The 16,381-nt window shown below is 43.2% G+C and overlaps 1 protein-coding gene across 1 annotated transcript in view; it reads left to right on the top strand.

Moving 5' to 3' along the window:
- Positions 1 to 4,669: 4,669 nt before the first annotated feature.
- hsd17b2 (hydroxysteroid (17-beta) dehydrogenase 2) overlaps positions 4,670 to 16,381 on the top strand; it is a 29,839-nt gene continuing 18,127 nt past the window's right edge. The window contains exon 1 of the mRNA XM_078210231.1: positions 4,670 to 4,999. Within this exon, the coding sequence (XP_078066357.1) occupies positions 4,702 to 4,999 (298 nt within the window). The 5' untranslated portion in view covers positions 4,670 to 4,701. The remainder of the gene's footprint in view (positions 5,000 to 16,381) is intronic.

The following is a 16,381-nucleotide window of genomic DNA, read 5'->3' as shown; positions in this document are numbered from 1 at the left end:
GTTTGTCTAAAGCTATTATACATACAGATATATCCCTGCATATATTATATTATGCCAATATACGCATCAATATACATTTGTTCAGATATTTTATGAAACTACTACTTGCGTTGATTAGGTGGATTGACCATGCTAAGTTGCCCTTAGTGTCCCAAGATGTGTGAGCTAGATGGATTAGCCCTGGTGGATGTGTGGAGTTGCGGGGATGGGGCAGGGGAGAGGGCCTGGGTAAGATACTCGGTATGAGAGTTGGTGCAGACTTGATGGGCCAAGTAGCCTCCTTCTGCAATGTAGGGATGCTATGAAATAAATACGTATTAAAATTTTGAGGTCGTTGTATATTAGGTTGTACAATCACTGGTATTTTAGGAGAATGCACATTCGTATACAGCCATAGGGATGAACCTGCATCCCAAAGCTGAGATGAGATGCTCAATTTCCATCATTCTCCCGAATATTCACTGCAACCTTGGTGTAAAGTCCATGGAAAATATCAAAGAAATAACATAAACATGGAATCAGCTAACAATTAGTGCAGAATAGAAATAGCCTTTTTGGAAAGATTGGCTATTCGGATTTGAAAGGCTGCCTAGAACTTAACTTGACTCAGCTAAGAAAATGTTTGCCATACTTAAGAGATGAATCATATTTAACTGATGTATATTAACCACAGTGAATTGGCAAGCAACTTCTTAATTCTTCCACAATGGCATTTTGCCTAGCACACAACTGAGCAACGTTGTGCATGAATTTCAATGCCGGTTCAGTGCCACGTATGTAGGCCATATGTTCCAATGATTGGTTAATTGAATCAAACATATTCCTTCAGTTGTTCATGGGCAGTGCACTTAGCCAGCCCACACTTGTAATATCCCAAAACAAAAGGTCGACTGTTTGATGTGATTCCAAAATTGGACAGCACTTGCTGAATAACCCTGAATGTGCTAATAGCTGCACTAACGACCAACTTAAGGTAATCAGTCAAGCTTGCAATTGGCTCATTTACAGAAACAACATATATTCATACACAGGGACCCATTCTCTGCAAATGAAGGTATATATTCAAGCTTTGTACCCTTTGTTTGAATTACCTGGGACTCAGGGAGCCAATTGTTCCCCGATACTTCCTCCATGGCAATACCTTGGCTAATCAGAGTCAACTTTTCGACCAATTAGCAAACCTTTCTCCTGTAGCCTTGGCCAATCAGAATCAACTAATTAGCACACTTTACTCCTGTAGTATACATTTGAAAGTTAACACTCTTGAGTGCAAGATGAAAAGCTTTGGCAACGTGTCTCTCTTTTCAGCAATATTCAACTTCATAATTTGGCTGTCTCCGAACTGTGGGTATGGGTTCTGACTTCATTCCCACCCTTTCCCTGATAAGGTGGAAGGCATGATGCGGAGATGCTGGTGTTGGACTGGGGTAAACACAGAGTTTTAACAACACCAGGTTAAAGTCCAACAGGTTTATTTGGTAGCAAATGCCATTAGCTTTCGGAGTGCTGCTCCTTCGTCAGATGGAGTGGAAATCTGCTCTCAAACAGGGCACAGAGACACAAAATCAAGTTACAGAATACTGATTAGAATGCGAATCTCTACAGCCAACCAGGGAACCCTGCCACAGCAACCTCTGCAAGACGTGCCAGATCATCGACACGGATGCCATCATCTCACGTGAGGACACCATCTACCAGGTACACCGGACCTACTCTTGTAACTCGGCCAACGTTGTCGACCTGATACGCTGCAGGAAAGGATGTCCCGAGGCATGGTACATTGGGAAAACCATGCAGACCCTACGACAACGGATGAATGAACACCGCTCGACAATCACCAGGCAAGACTGTTCTCTTCCTGTGGGGGAGCACTTCAGCGGTCACGGGCATTCAGCCTCTGATCTTCGGGTAAGCGTTCTCCAAGGCGGCCTTCACGACACACGACAGTCAAGTTCCGCACACATGAGGACGGCCTAAACCGGGATGTTGGGTTTATGTCACACTATCAGTAACCCCCACAGCTCGCCTCCTGGACTTGCAGAATCTCACTGGCTGTCCTGCCTGGAGACAATACACATCTCTTTAACCTGTGCTTAATGCTCCGTCCACTCACATTGTCTGTATCTTTAAGACCTGGTTGGCTGTAGAGATTCACATTCTAATCAGTATTCTGTAACTTGATTTTGTGTCTCTGTGCCCTGTTTGAGAGCAGATTTCCACTCCATCTGACAAAGGAGCAGCGCTCCAAAAGCTAATGGCATTTGCTACCAAATAAACCTGTTGGACTTTAACCTGGTGTTGTTAAAACTCTTACTAAGGTGGAAGACTCCAGGATAGTGACCTATTGGCAATTTCCATATATTTTTCCAGCCCCCCGATCCACCTCCATTGGATTGGGAAAATTGCTCTCCAATTGTGAGTTAATTGCCTGACTTGTCAATGGTTGAGTATTGCAGACCTCTGAATGTCCCGGAAGATTATCTGAAACGTTGGATTTTATGAAAGTGATTACTTCCCAACTTCCTTCAGCTCTGAAACATAAAAAGAATACTGCCATTCATCTTTCAGCCATTTCAGACAGAGAACTCTTTCAGAATAAAAATAGAAAATGGTGGATAAACTTGGCAGTTCTGGCAGCGTCTGTAACCACACTATCAAGAGCTATGTTTTATGTGTCAAAGAATCAAACATGGCTGGGAAACTCTGACTTGGTCACTTTGATACCTCACTATAGGAACATAGGCTAAATACAGAAATAACATCAAATCCTTTTGTCATTTTTAACTTCTTGATTAGAATCATCCCTTAACGTTCTATACTCAAGAGAATGCAAAACTGTCTATAAGACCACAAGACATGGGAGCAAAAGTCAGCCATTCAATCCATCACGTCTGCTCCACCATTCAATGAGATCATGACTGATCTTAATCCTCAACTTCACTTTCTATCTTATCCCCATAACCCTTGACTCCCTCACTGATTAAATGTCTGTCTATCTCAGCCTTGAACGTATTTAACGACCCAACCTCTATAGCTCTCTGAGGTAAAGAATTTCACAGATTCACTACCCTCTGAGAGAAGAAATTCCTCCACATCTCTGTCTTAAATGGACTATCCCTTATTTTGAGATTAAGTCCTCTGGTCCTACATTCTTCCACAAGGGGAAACAACCTCTCAGCATCTACCCTGTCAAGCCTCCTGAGAATCCTTTATGTTTCAATAAGGTCACCTCACATTCTTCTATGGAGGGATTTTCTTATGAGGAGAGGTTGAGTATAAAAAAATCCCTCCATATCTGGGATTAATCAAGTGAATGTTCTCAGGGTTGCCTCCAATGCCAGTGTAGCTTTTTTTAGATTAAGAGACCAAACCTGTTCGCAGTATTCCAGGTGTGGTCTAACTAGTGCCTTGTATAGTTTTAACAAGATTTCCATGTTTTTATGCTCCATTCCTGTTGAAATAAAGGCCAACATTTCATTTGCCTTCCCCATTACCTGCTGAACTTTGCTAGCTAGCTCTTTATGATTTAAGCACGAGGACCCCCAAATCCCTCTGTGCCGCAGTTTTCTGCAGTCTTTCACCATTTAAATAATATTCAGCTCTTTTATTCTTCCTATCAAAGTGCCTAATTTCATTTTCTTACATTATATTCCATCTGCTAAGTCTTTGCCCACTCACCTAACCTCTCTATAACCTGTCGATTCTTTGTGTCATCCTCACCACTTGCCTTCCCGCCTATTTTTGTGTCATCCGCAAACTTGGCAACAATATTTTATTTTCTTATTACTGTCACAAGTATCATAGAATCATACAGTGCAGAAGGAGGCCATTCGGCCCATCGACTCTGCACCGACCACAATTTCACCCAGGCCCCATCCCCATAACCCCATGCATTTACCCTAGCTTGTCCCCCTGACACTAGGGGGCAATTTAGCATGGCCAATCCACCTCATCCACACATCTTTGGACTGTGGGAGGAAACTGGAGCACCCGGGGGAAACCCACGCAGACACGGGGAGAACGTGCAAACTCCACACAGATAGCGACACAAGCCGGGAATCAAACCTGGGTCCCTGGCGCTGTGAGGCAGCAGTGCAAACCACTGTGCCGCCTATAAAAGTAGGCTTACATTAACACTGCAATGAAGTTACTGTGAAAAATACATTGACTTCCCTCGTCCAAGTCAATATAAGATATATACAACATAAGATATATTGTAAATAATTCTGCCCCCTCCCCCTCCAGATCCCTGTCGCATTCTTAACTTAATCCATTAAGCTTTTCTGAAGCCTTCGACAGAACTGGAAGTAGAGCTATAGCCTGCTGACGTGACTCTCAGACGAATTTTTAGTTTCCCCCCTTCCAGCTCACGCCAGAAGTATATATTTTTTTAACATAAAGCAAACTTGTGCACATATGTTTCTCATTCTCCAGTGCTGGTGCGTCAATATATGACTGCGGGCAAACTATTGTGACAAAATCAATAGCTGCATGGTTGTCTCCTGTTGCAGTCTGCAGGGAGGCAGTATTCACTGGAGTGTGTGAAAGAGTAGGGTGGAGGTCTCCTGTACAGTGCGCTGCTGAAGTTGATAAGTGGTGGGGGGAGGTGTTACTGCGGGAGTAAAAGGCGGTTCCTCTCTCCCTCCCCACTTTGTGCTGCTGGTGAATCGGTTCTGACAAAGACAGAGAGAGGGGCAGCGCATGGAGTTGCTAAGCGAGGAACCCCACCAAGATGTGCTCTTCTTCTCGCTCCTGTACAGCATAGCCACGGCTATGTTCGGCGGCGCGGTGGCCCGCCAGTTGCGGAAACATGAGCTGCGGATGGGGGTGCGCTCCGTCTTCATCCTGGCGCTGCTCCTCGTCGGCGAGTCCATCTGCTTCGTGGCTCTGCCCGGCTACTCCGGCCTCAGCCTCTTCTCGGTGGCTTGTCTGCTCAGCTACTGCACGCTGCCGGGCACCGAGTTCCTCTATGTGCAGGAAAAAGCTGTTTTAATCACAGGTAAGCCTCCAGCACAGCAACTTTCAACTTTCTCCTCTTGACTGGGCGAGAGGAACCGATCAAAGGCAACTCCAACATTACTCCCCACCGTAACTCGTTTGTAAGCATTTAAAAATACCCAAGCTGTAGTTTGTGTCATTTTAATTTCTTAGTTACAACGAAATGTAGTTTCCTATGTGAAATTGTTCCCATAATGTTTAATTGGTAAATGCAATCCCAACACAAAAGTACTTGCCACCTCGACCACTTTGTAAGCATTTATAAGTATCCAAGTTGTAGTTACAGTGGAATTTCATTTCTTGGTTACAGTGGACTTTCATTTCCACTCTGAAATTGTTCCCATAATGTTTACACACTTTCACACTTGTTAAAACTAAGAAAAAGTATCGAAGGCACATACGGGACTGTGTCGAAATTCCAGACGCTGTGTTACTTGGGTATTTTTCGTTCATTTTGAGGCCCCCCAACCCCAATGTTTGCGAACAATTCAATTACTTCATTCTTTTCTCAAAGCCACGTATTGTTTTGTTACGAAGTTCGTTCTCTGGGAGTTGGAAATTGCCCTTCCCACCCAGTTTACACGGTATTGCCTTATTTTGCAGTCGTTGAATGTGGGAGGAGGTGTTCTAATTATTTCAGTGATCTCCTTTAACTTTCTTCTTTTGTGTTTGTGTGTCCCCCTATCCCGCGTGTAGTGCTGTACGGTAGGTGAACACAGTACATCTTTAGAAGTGGAATAAGAAGATTTGTAATAATGCACAGTGCTAATGAACTATCAACACTACTACTTGTTAACGAACTACTGCATGCTGCTGACATATACATTGTACTTGATATAGTATAAATTAATTTAAATGAGTATTTGTTTGTAGTAGCAGGAAAAAAGTTTAATTTATGAATAATGTTTTGATTTGGCCATGATATGTATAATTTGAATCAGTTGTAATATGGGATGGTTTCACCAGAGCAGCACGATGGCACAATGGTTAGCACTACTGCCTCACAGCATCAGGGACCTAAATTCGATTCCTGGTTTAGGTCACTGTCTGGGTGGAGTCTGCACATTCTCCCATGTCTGCGTGGGTTTCCTCCCACAGTCCGAAAGGCCATGCAAAATTCTCCCTCCGTGTACCCGAACAGGCACTGGAGTGTGGTGACTAGGGGATTTTCACAGTAACTTCATTGTATTGTTAATGTAAGCCTACTTGTGACACTAAGTAAACAAACTAACCTCGTCAGTAGTTTCAGTTCCCATGAGTGGATCCTACCTCAATCTAGTAGCTATATGTTTTTCCTGCATTTGTAGGCTAACTACTCCCTAAATTACAGTAAACAGTATACTGGAATTTATGTGAATTTAACCTACCCGTAATGATAGTAAATAAAATGCCAACGTATTAAATTTTTTGACTAGCTTAAAAGTAACATTTATTTTCAATTTGCAACACAGTAAAACACAAGCTAGAAAGGCATGGCACAGTTTATAGCACAATAGAACACTAATGTTAGACAGATACAGCACAGGTAGCCATCAGAAGTGACTACACTTGACTCTTAAGCATAAATAAAGTAGTCTTTTAGGATGCAGATGCACTACCACTTGAATGTTAATGCAAATTGGTTTCAGATGCTTATCAATGTGAACATGCCACCTAATTTAGGAACTGGATCCTGATCTGATTCTTGAGCACATTTTCAGAGAGATTGTCTTACGCCCATTTTGAGTTGGTACCAGCAGAATTACAAATCCAGCGTGATGTCAAGCTGCACACATCTAATCCTCTTGGGATTTTGTACCACAGTCAACTTGTTCTATTTTAGCTACGATACTGGCATCTACCCAGCCAGGTATAAACTGCCCAGGTATATCCTGCCTACAAAAAGCAGATGATGTGGCGATGTCGGCGTTGGACTGGGATAAGCACAGTAAGAAGTCTCACAACACCAGGTTAAAGTCCACCAGGTTTATTTGGTAACACAAGCTTTCGGAATGTTGCTCTTTCAGGTGAGTGAGGAGTTGTGTTCACAAATAGGGCATATATAAACGCACAAAAGCAGGACAAATCAAACCCATCCAATTTCCTCTTTGAAATTGTTCCCATCACATTTTAAACAAGGCTTCACACTTGTCAAAACTAAGGAAAAGTATTGAAGACACACGGGATTGTGTCAGAACTCCAGCTCCTTTGTCACTTCGTATTTTTCGTTGATTTTACTGCTTCCCTATATTTGTTTGTAATTTAATTATTTCATTCTTTTTCAAATACACTTATCTACCTCGGTATTAAGTTGATCTTTCTCTGCACCCTAGCTACGACTGTAACATTATATTCTGCACCCTCCCCTTTATGAATGGTATGTTTTGTCTGTATAGCATGCAAGAAACAATACTTTTCACTGTATATGTATACATGTGACAATAAATCAAATCAATTGTTTTGTTACAAAGTTCGTCCTCTGGGAGGAGGGAAAGGCTCTTCCCCACTCAGTTTACACAGTATTGCATTGTTTTGAAGTCTTTCCCCCCTTTCCTGAAATGTTGCCCCCCCCCCCCCCCCCCCCCCCCCTGTTTGAATGTGGGAGGGCATATTTTGATTATTTTATTGATCTCTTTTGACTTTCTCTTATTCTCTGGTGTTTGACTTTCTAAATTTAGTTTTTTCTACTGTGTAGTGAGCTGTACAGTAGGTGAGCACAGTTCATCGTAAATCTTCAGGTGTGGAATAGTAAGAAAATTTGTAATTATGCAATACCAATTAATTTAAAAGATAAACTTCTCTGCATGCTATTGCTACATAAGTGAATCAAAATAGTGAATATTTGCAGTGGCAGGAAATTAGTTTAATTTATGAAAAAATATTTAGATTTAGCCATGATGCATACAAATTGAATAAGTTGCAACCTGGGAGTTCCCAAGAATGATTTCACCTTTCAGAAGTTTCAGTTCCGCTGAGTGGACCTTGCCTCTTATTCCTGCACTTACAGACATCGCGTGACTGAGGACTAACAACTCCCTCGATTACAGCAATACTGGAATTTATGTGGATTTAACCCACCCATTTGACAGTTTAAAAGAAATGCCGACGTATTAAATTTCTTTACTGGCTTAAAAGTAACAAATATTTGCTTTCAATTTACAGCACAATAAAACACTAAAGTTAGACAGATGCAGAGCACAGTTTAAATATATACCGCACAGATAGGCATAACCTAACTCTTAAGCACAATTTTAATAGAGCCTTTTAGAATGCAGATGTCACTACCACTTGAATGTTAATGCAAATTGGTTTCAGGTGCTTATCAGTGTGAACATGCTGTCTAATTTAGTAGCTGGATCCTAATCTGATTCTTGAGCACATTTTCAGAGAGACCGTCTTCCACCCATTTGGAGTTAGCACCAGCAGAGTTACAAGTCCAGCGTGATGTCGAGCTGCATTAAGTGCCCACGTCTAATCCTCTTGGGATTTTGTACCACAGACTGGTGATCCAAAACTAGCTGCGCCCTTAGCCAACCTGTTCTAATGTAGTTACAACACTGGCATCTACCCCAGCAATATGGAAAACCGGTATATCCTGTCCACAGACAGCATGACAAATCTACCCCATCCAAATACAGTCCCATCAATCTACAGTTAATCATCAATTAAGTGATAGAAGGGGTCATTGACAGCACTGTTAAGCAATACTTGTTGAGCAATAACCTGCTCGCAGGCACTCAGTTTGGGTTTCATCAAGCCCACTCAGCTCCTGACCTCATTATCATCTTGGTTCAAACGTGGACAGGAAAAGCTGAGGTGAGAGTGACTGCCTTTGACATCAAGGTGGCAATTGACCAAGTGTGGCATCAAGGAGATCTCATAAAACGAAGTCAGTGGAATCCAGGGAAAAACTCTCCACTGGTTAGACTTTGGAGTCATACCCTGCCAGAGGAAGATGGTTGTGGTTGTTCGTGGTCAACCATCTCAATCCTGGACCTTCGTTGCAGGAATTCTTCAGGGTAGTGTCCTAGGTCCAATCATCTTCAACTGCTTCATCATTGACCTTCCTTCCATCAGAGGGTCAGAAGTGGAGATGTTTGCAGCAATGTTCAGCATAATTTGCGATTGCTCAGATACTGAAGTAGTCTGTGTCCATCTGCAGCCAGACCTGGACAGCCTTCAGACGTGGGCTGATGTGTGCCATAAATTACTTGCCACTTCAGTGCCAGGCAATGACTATCTCCAGCAGGAGAAAATCCAATCATCTATTGACATATGATGGCAATGCCATCACAGCATCGAGAAACTGAACTGGACCAGCCACAACAGCAGCAGGTCAGAGACTGGGAATTCCGTGGTGAGTAGCTCACCACCTGATTCCCCAAAGCCTGTCTACAAACTGAGATTCAAATCGGGAATGTTATGGAATATTCTACAATTGTGCCTGCATAAGTTTAGCTCCAACAACACTCCAGAAGCTTGACACGATCTAGGACAAAGCAGTTGATTGGCATCCCATCCAACACCTTTAACATCCTCTGCCTCCACCACTGATGTACAAAATGGTCACACTATGTACCATTTACAAGATGCACTGCAGCAATTCAAGTCTCCTTCGATACCACCTCCCAAACGTGTGACCTCTACTATCTAGAAAAGAAAAGGCAGCAGAAAAATGGGAACATCCACACCCACAAGTTCCCCTTCAAACCACTCACCATCCTGACTTAGAACTATATCGCTGTTCCTATACTGTTGCTGGGTGAAAATCCTGAAACACTCTCCCTAATAGCACTGTGGGTGTAACTACACCATGTCGACTGTAGCTGTTCGAGGAGGCAGCTTGCTCCCACTTTCTCCATGGCAATTAGGCATGGAGAATTTTTAAAAAAATGTTGGCCTAGCCAGCGACCCAAAAGCTTAAATAGGTTGGACCTGTAATCATTGGATTGGAATTAGAAGAATGATACGTATAGGATTCTCAGGCGGCTTGATGCCGAGAGGTTGTTTCCACTTGTGGAAAAGTCCCAGGACCAGAGGACATAATCTCAGTATAAGGGGTTGCCCATTTTAAAACCGAAATGAGGAGGAATTTCTTTTGAGCGTGGTGAATCTGTGGATTTCTTTACCATATGGGATTGTTAAGTAGTCAGAAAAGAGCAGCTTACCGGGGGGCCTAGATTTAAGGTATTGGTGGAAGAGTTAGAGGGGGCATGAGGAAAAGCTTTTTTACTCATAGGGTGGTGGGTGTCTGGAATTCGCTGCCCGAATTGGTATTTGAAGCTAAAACACTCAACCCATTTAAAAGGTACCGGATCTGCACCTGAGGTGAAGAAGCAAGACTACAGACCAGGTGCTGGAAAGTGGGATTAAAATGAGCAGCTCATTTCTTTTTTGGCTGATGCAGACACAATTTGCTGAAAGGACTCGTTTCTCTGGATCTATAAGTTTCCTCTTGTTAATGATCCATAAATGTCAAAGCCATTGTGGATAGCTAGTCCCAGAAGCCTTGCCCTTGGGTTCACCCATTCCCAGGTCTCAACCTTTAGTTTAACCAGATTGCTCACAACCATGATGCTTCCTATAGTTCATAAATTCATAAGATATAGGAGCAAAATTAGGCCATTTGACCCGTCAAGTCTGCTTTGCCATTCGATCTTGGCTGATATGCTCGCCCACATTTTCCTGCCTTCTCCCCATTACCAATTTAAGTTCTGAGTAACTCCAGCTTAAATTTACTCACTGTCCCAGCATCCATTGCACTCTGGGGTAGTGAATTCCACAGATTCATAACCCTTTGGAAGAAGTAGTTTCTCCCCTCGCAGTTTCCAACCCACATATCCACTGCATTGCAAGAGTACCTACTTCTATCTGTGTTCTATCAACTGTCCCTATTCCTGCTTCAGCCCATCTGCTGTTAAACCCTCATCCGTGCCTTTGACATCCCCAGATTCGATTTATTTCAATGCAACTCCCTACCGTTGCCAAATTGGTATTGGATAGGTGTCCAGCCTGCAAATGGATTCAATGCCTCCCAATCTTGTGTTGGTTGGATCTGGTCAACTTAGAGGTGGGGTGGTGTGTAGCATTAACTACTAGCTTGGTATTAGTGGAAAATTACAAAATTGTTTTAGAAATCATAGGTGCAATACCATACAAAAAGTCCAAGCATATACTCTGATTATATTAATAGTGGAAACTCGTTTTTTGTTGATCTTCGCTGAGTTTACCAACCAGTTGTTAGATTTTAGCCTCAGATCTTTGGAATGAAGTTTAGATCCTCCAGGATTCTAACACGAGCTTTTGCAAGTCACACCAGTTGGGGAAAATCGTAAAACTTAGCTTCACTTGATTGAAGCATAGATTTGAGGGATCTTGACCAAGGTGGATGTGGAAAGGCTATTTCCTCATGTGAGAGAATCTTAACTGAGGGGTCATTGTTTAAAAGATGCCAATTTGGGATTGTCTCATCTACAGGACTTTAGGACACAAGCATTAGATCGGTAAGAAGAATTCCAAGAAACAGCTAGCGTGTTGAGGAACTAGAAATCATGGTGACAATGCTTAGGAATTCAGACGCGGTATCTGTGGAGCGAAGCAACATTACTGTTTCAGGAAATTACCTTTTCATTCGAAACATATGCCTCAAACGTGTGAACCTCATCTATGATGATAAAGATTCCAAGACTGAGTTAGAATCCTAGAATCCCTACAGTGCAGAAGGAGGCCATTTGATTATTGAATTTGCACAAAACACAATCCCACCCACACCCTATTCCCGTAGCCCCTCATATTTACCCTGCTAACCCCCCCCCCCCCCCCCCCCCCCCCCCCCCGACACTAGGGTTAATAGTGACATTTTTTAAAAATTCATGAATAGAGGAAACTTCAAGCCTGTGCTAATATTGATGCTGTGCAAATGTCACCAATCTTTGCTTTTTAACTTTTATTGGCTCATTGTTGTGCAGTGATCCTGTAACTTGAGGTTAATGAGTCGTGAGTTCGCAATTCCAGAAAGCAGTTGATTGTAAAATTCAGTGCCACAGCCAAACTGATAACATGAGGAAGGTTGATCAGTTAAGTTGCCGTTTAAATGTTTGAGTAAGAGATTATCTTAACACCAGTTTCTTTGTGGGTCATTTAATGTGAGCAAGAGTCTCACAGGCCACATAGAATTGAAATCAATGTTGTAATTCTTTTTCTTAGGTTGGTGTTACAAATTCTGTTGCCTGATTTGAATTTAATACACCAGCAAGGCATTCACCTCACCACATTAAAAAGCTGCCCTTTCTGATCCTTTGAACAGGGCTAAAGCAGGGACTGAAAATATAAATTCAAAAATAACTGAACATTATGATGCAGTTTGCTGGAGCATGCAGACCTAGACTGCCTACTGTGCATCATCTTGACACCAAGTTTTAAAGACTGTGGAGCACTTCATTCTTAAACCCTTTCAGTTTACCCACATGGGTAAGAGAACCTCCTGCAGATTATTCCTCTCACTCTTCCATGTTGAACATTACTTGTAGGAAGCACTTATAGAGTCACGGAGGTTTACAATCATCTCAATCCCAGGCCATCATTGCAGGAGTTCCTCAGGATAGTTAGTGTCCAAGGACCAACCATCTTCAACTACTTCATAAATGACCTTCCATCAGGCCGGCACGATAGCACAGTGGTTAGCACTGCTGCTTCACAGTTCCAGGGACCTGGGTTTGATTCCCGGCTTGGGTCACTGTCTGTGTGGAGTTTACACATTCTCCTCGTGTCTGCGTGGGTTTCCTCCGGGTGCTCCAGTTTCCTCCCACAGTCCAAAGATGTGCGGGTCAGGTTGATTGGCCATGCTAAAGATTGCCTCTTAGAGTCCTGAGGTGCGTAGGTTAGAGGGATTAGCGGGTAAATATGTAGGGATATGGGAGTAGGGCCTGGGTGGGATTGTGGTCGGTGCAGACTCGATGGGCCAAATGGCCTCCTTCTGCACTGTAGGGTTTCTATGATTTCTATGAAAGTCAGAAATAGGGATAATCACTGACTGCCCATGATGTTCAGTAACATTTGCGATGACTCCGATAGTGAAGCAGGCTGTGTACATATGCAACAAGAGCTGAATAACATTCAGGCTTGGGCGGATAAGTGGCAAGTAACATTTGCATCACACAGGCGCCAGAGAATGACAGTCTTCAATTAGAGGGAGCCCAAGCATCTCCCTTTGACAGTCAATGGCATTTTTCTTCCACCTTATATATCCAGATATTGAGGGCAATTGGTTTAATCCCAGGTGTATAACACAACAAAAGAGGCATTCAACTATAATGCCTTTACTTCCACAAACTATATTACCAATTGTCCCTTGGAGTCAAGGATGACTTGCTTCCATTAAAAAGGAATTATCGGATGACTAAGGAGCATCATGTGTGATCCACAGTCTTTTTGTTATAGATGGGCAAATGGTAGTTGGCCGAGTGGGTGCCTGGGTTGTCACATATTCCTTTCGTCATTGATGCTTTGCATCAGCTTGCTCTTGGTGATGAACCTTGAGGGGTTCATCTGCTCTCTAGATGCTTTTCCTCCACATTGGGCAGTCTTGGGCCAGGGATTCCCCAAACTGTCGGTGGGGATGTTACACTTTTCAAGAAGGATTTCTTCTGTCCTCCTGGGGCACAGTTGCAGTGTGGAAGCTCCTAGTGGAGCATTTGTTTTGGGAGTCTCGTGTCGGGCATGCGGACGTTGTGGCCTGCCCAGTGGAACTGATCGAATATGGTCAATGCTTCGATGTTGGACAGAGTGAGAACACTGACATTGGTGCCCATATCTTGCCAATAGATTTGCAGGACATTGTGGAGGCAGAGCTGGTGGTAGTGGTACATCTCCAGTGTTTTGAGGTGCCTGGTGCACATCGTTCACGTCTGAACCAAATCGGAGGGCAGGTGTCACTTCTGCTCTGTAGGTCTGAGTTCCTGATTGTCAAACACGTACTTCCTCAGATGACCGAAAGCTGCACTGGCACACTGAAGGTGATGGCAATGAATCCCCCACCATCAACTTCTGAGAGTTACCATCAAACAGAAACTGAACTGAAAGAGCCATATAAACACTGGCTACAAGAGCATGCAAGAGGCTGGGAATACTGTGGTGGGCAACATGCCTCCTGTCTCCCTAAAGGTTAACCGCCATCCGCGGTTAAAGCACGACAGGAGTGTGATGGAATGCCCTCCACTTGCCTGGATAAGTGCAGTTCCATCAACACTCCAGAAGCTCAACGCCATCCAGGACAAAGCAGCCTACTTGATTGGCATCCATTTCACCACCTATGACATTGATCCCCTCCATAGCAGTAGCAATGTGTACCATCTACAGGATGCACTGCACAAACCCGTCAAAGCTACCAAATCTGCAGCTTCTACCATCCAGAGGAACAAAGGCAGCAGATGCATGGGAACACCAGTGCCTACATGTTCTCCCCCAAGCTACACACCATCTTGACTTGGAAATATATTGCTGTTCCTTCACTGTCACTGGGTCAATATCCTGGAACTCTTCCCTGATAGCAGTGGATATTCCTGCAGCAGATGGAGTGCAGTGGTTCAAGATGGCAGCTCACCACCACCTTGAGGGCAATTGGGAATGGGCAATAAAAAATTTCAGGTCTAGCCAGGTGTACACCATTTCTCGCACTGCACGCATGCGTGCACGCATGCGTGCGCACACATACATCTGAAAGAATTTTTTAAAGAAGTTTACGGCAGTGTTTAATATTGGGGAACATAAAATCTTGTGATTAAACTGTTGCTGAGTTTCTGAATTCTTAAAACCATGACACATCTGAATAAGCACGTCCTTTAACAGTAACAACTGGGATTTCTGGCGATTATGGTATTGAAGGAACAGAGTTGCTGACAAGCTACAGTTACGGCAGACCTCCATTACTAATGAGCAAAGTGAGTGTTGCTAATGAGACAGTCATAATTTAGTGCTCATTACACATTGTTTAGTTTTCAGTAAACTGCTGCCAAGTGTTGTGTCAAATACATGATTAAATTGCAAGTACGAAGTTGTAAAGGAGAAATCTGATGGGCAAAGGTATTATTTAAACACACACACCATAATTAGCTGACAATCTGGCTCAGCAGTTAACTTAAACATTTTACTTGGACAGCAACATTCTTACTCAAAGGGAACAGAATGTTTAGAATATTGGCAATGATTGTAGAAAGGTTGGAATCTAATGTCAATGGATAGATTTTCACCTGAGAGAAATCGGTGTTGACAGACTGGCAAGAGTCTAAAGATGGGTTTGGTAGCTTTAACATCAAAGAACAAAGAAAATTACAGCACAGGAACAGGCCCTTTGGCCCTCCAAGTCTGTACCGACCATGTTGCCTGCCTGAACTAAAGCTTTCTACCCTTCCGGGGACCATATCCCTCTATTCCCATCCTATTCCTGTATTTGTCAAGATGCCCTTTAAAAGTCACTATCATATCTGCTTCCACTATCTCCCCCGGCAGTGAGTTCTAGGCACCCACCACCCTCCTGTATAGAAAAAAAAAACTTGCCTTGTACATCTCCTTTAAATCTTGCCCTTCGCACCTTGAACCTATGCCCCCCAGTAATTAAATCTTCCACCCTGGGAAAAATCTTCCGACTATCCACTCTGTCCATGCCCCTCATAATCTTGTAGACTTCTATCAGGTTGCCCCTCAACCTCCGTCGTTCCAGTGAGAACAAACCAAGTTTCTCTAACCTCTCCTCATAGCTAATGCCCTCCATACCATGCAACATCCTGGTAAATCTTTTCTGTACCCTCTCCAAAGCCTCCACGTCCTTCTGGTGGTGTGGTGACCAGAATTGAACACTGTACCCCAAGTGCGGCCTAACCAAGGTTCTATAAAGCTGCAACATGACTTGCCAATTTTTAAACTCAACGCCCCGGCCGATGAAGGCAAGCATGCCGTATGCTGCCTTGACTACCATCCTGTTAACTGTGATAAAAAGATCTGCAGTAAACGATTGACTGGCCAAAGAACTAGCCTGAAATGAATGATAATACTCTACTACCAATCAGAGGGCCTAAGACTTCAGCCAAACACTTTTGATGAGCACACGTTGAGAACCCAGCTGTCTTTACTTAAACAGTTCCCAGATGGTTTCATTATGAATGCTTTGTTGAGCTCCAAGCCCCTCAAAAAAAAAAGTTAGCTTAGCAGGAGCTCTGTTTGAGAAGTGAATGAGGTGCTCGGTTCACTCAGTTGAAACTCACTCGTTTAACTTGTTTCCAAACTTGGAAAATAATTCATTGATGTTCAATGCTGACTACTTCCCAATGCACCATGATCCAATTAAGAGATTTCCAGCTTTTAGCTCTGCCCTTGTATCTCCTTTTTTCATATTTCCTAAATCATGTTT

The sequence above is a fragment of the Mustelus asterias genome, chromosome 4 (assembly GCF_964213995.1).
Source record: "Mustelus asterias chromosome 4, sMusAst1.hap1.1, whole genome shotgun sequence".
Taxonomy (NCBI): domain Eukaryota; kingdom Metazoa; phylum Chordata; class Chondrichthyes; order Carcharhiniformes; family Triakidae; genus Mustelus; species Mustelus asterias.
The sequence above is the reverse complement of the archived record's forward strand: the minus strand, read 5'-3'. Positions and strand labels throughout refer to the sequence as shown.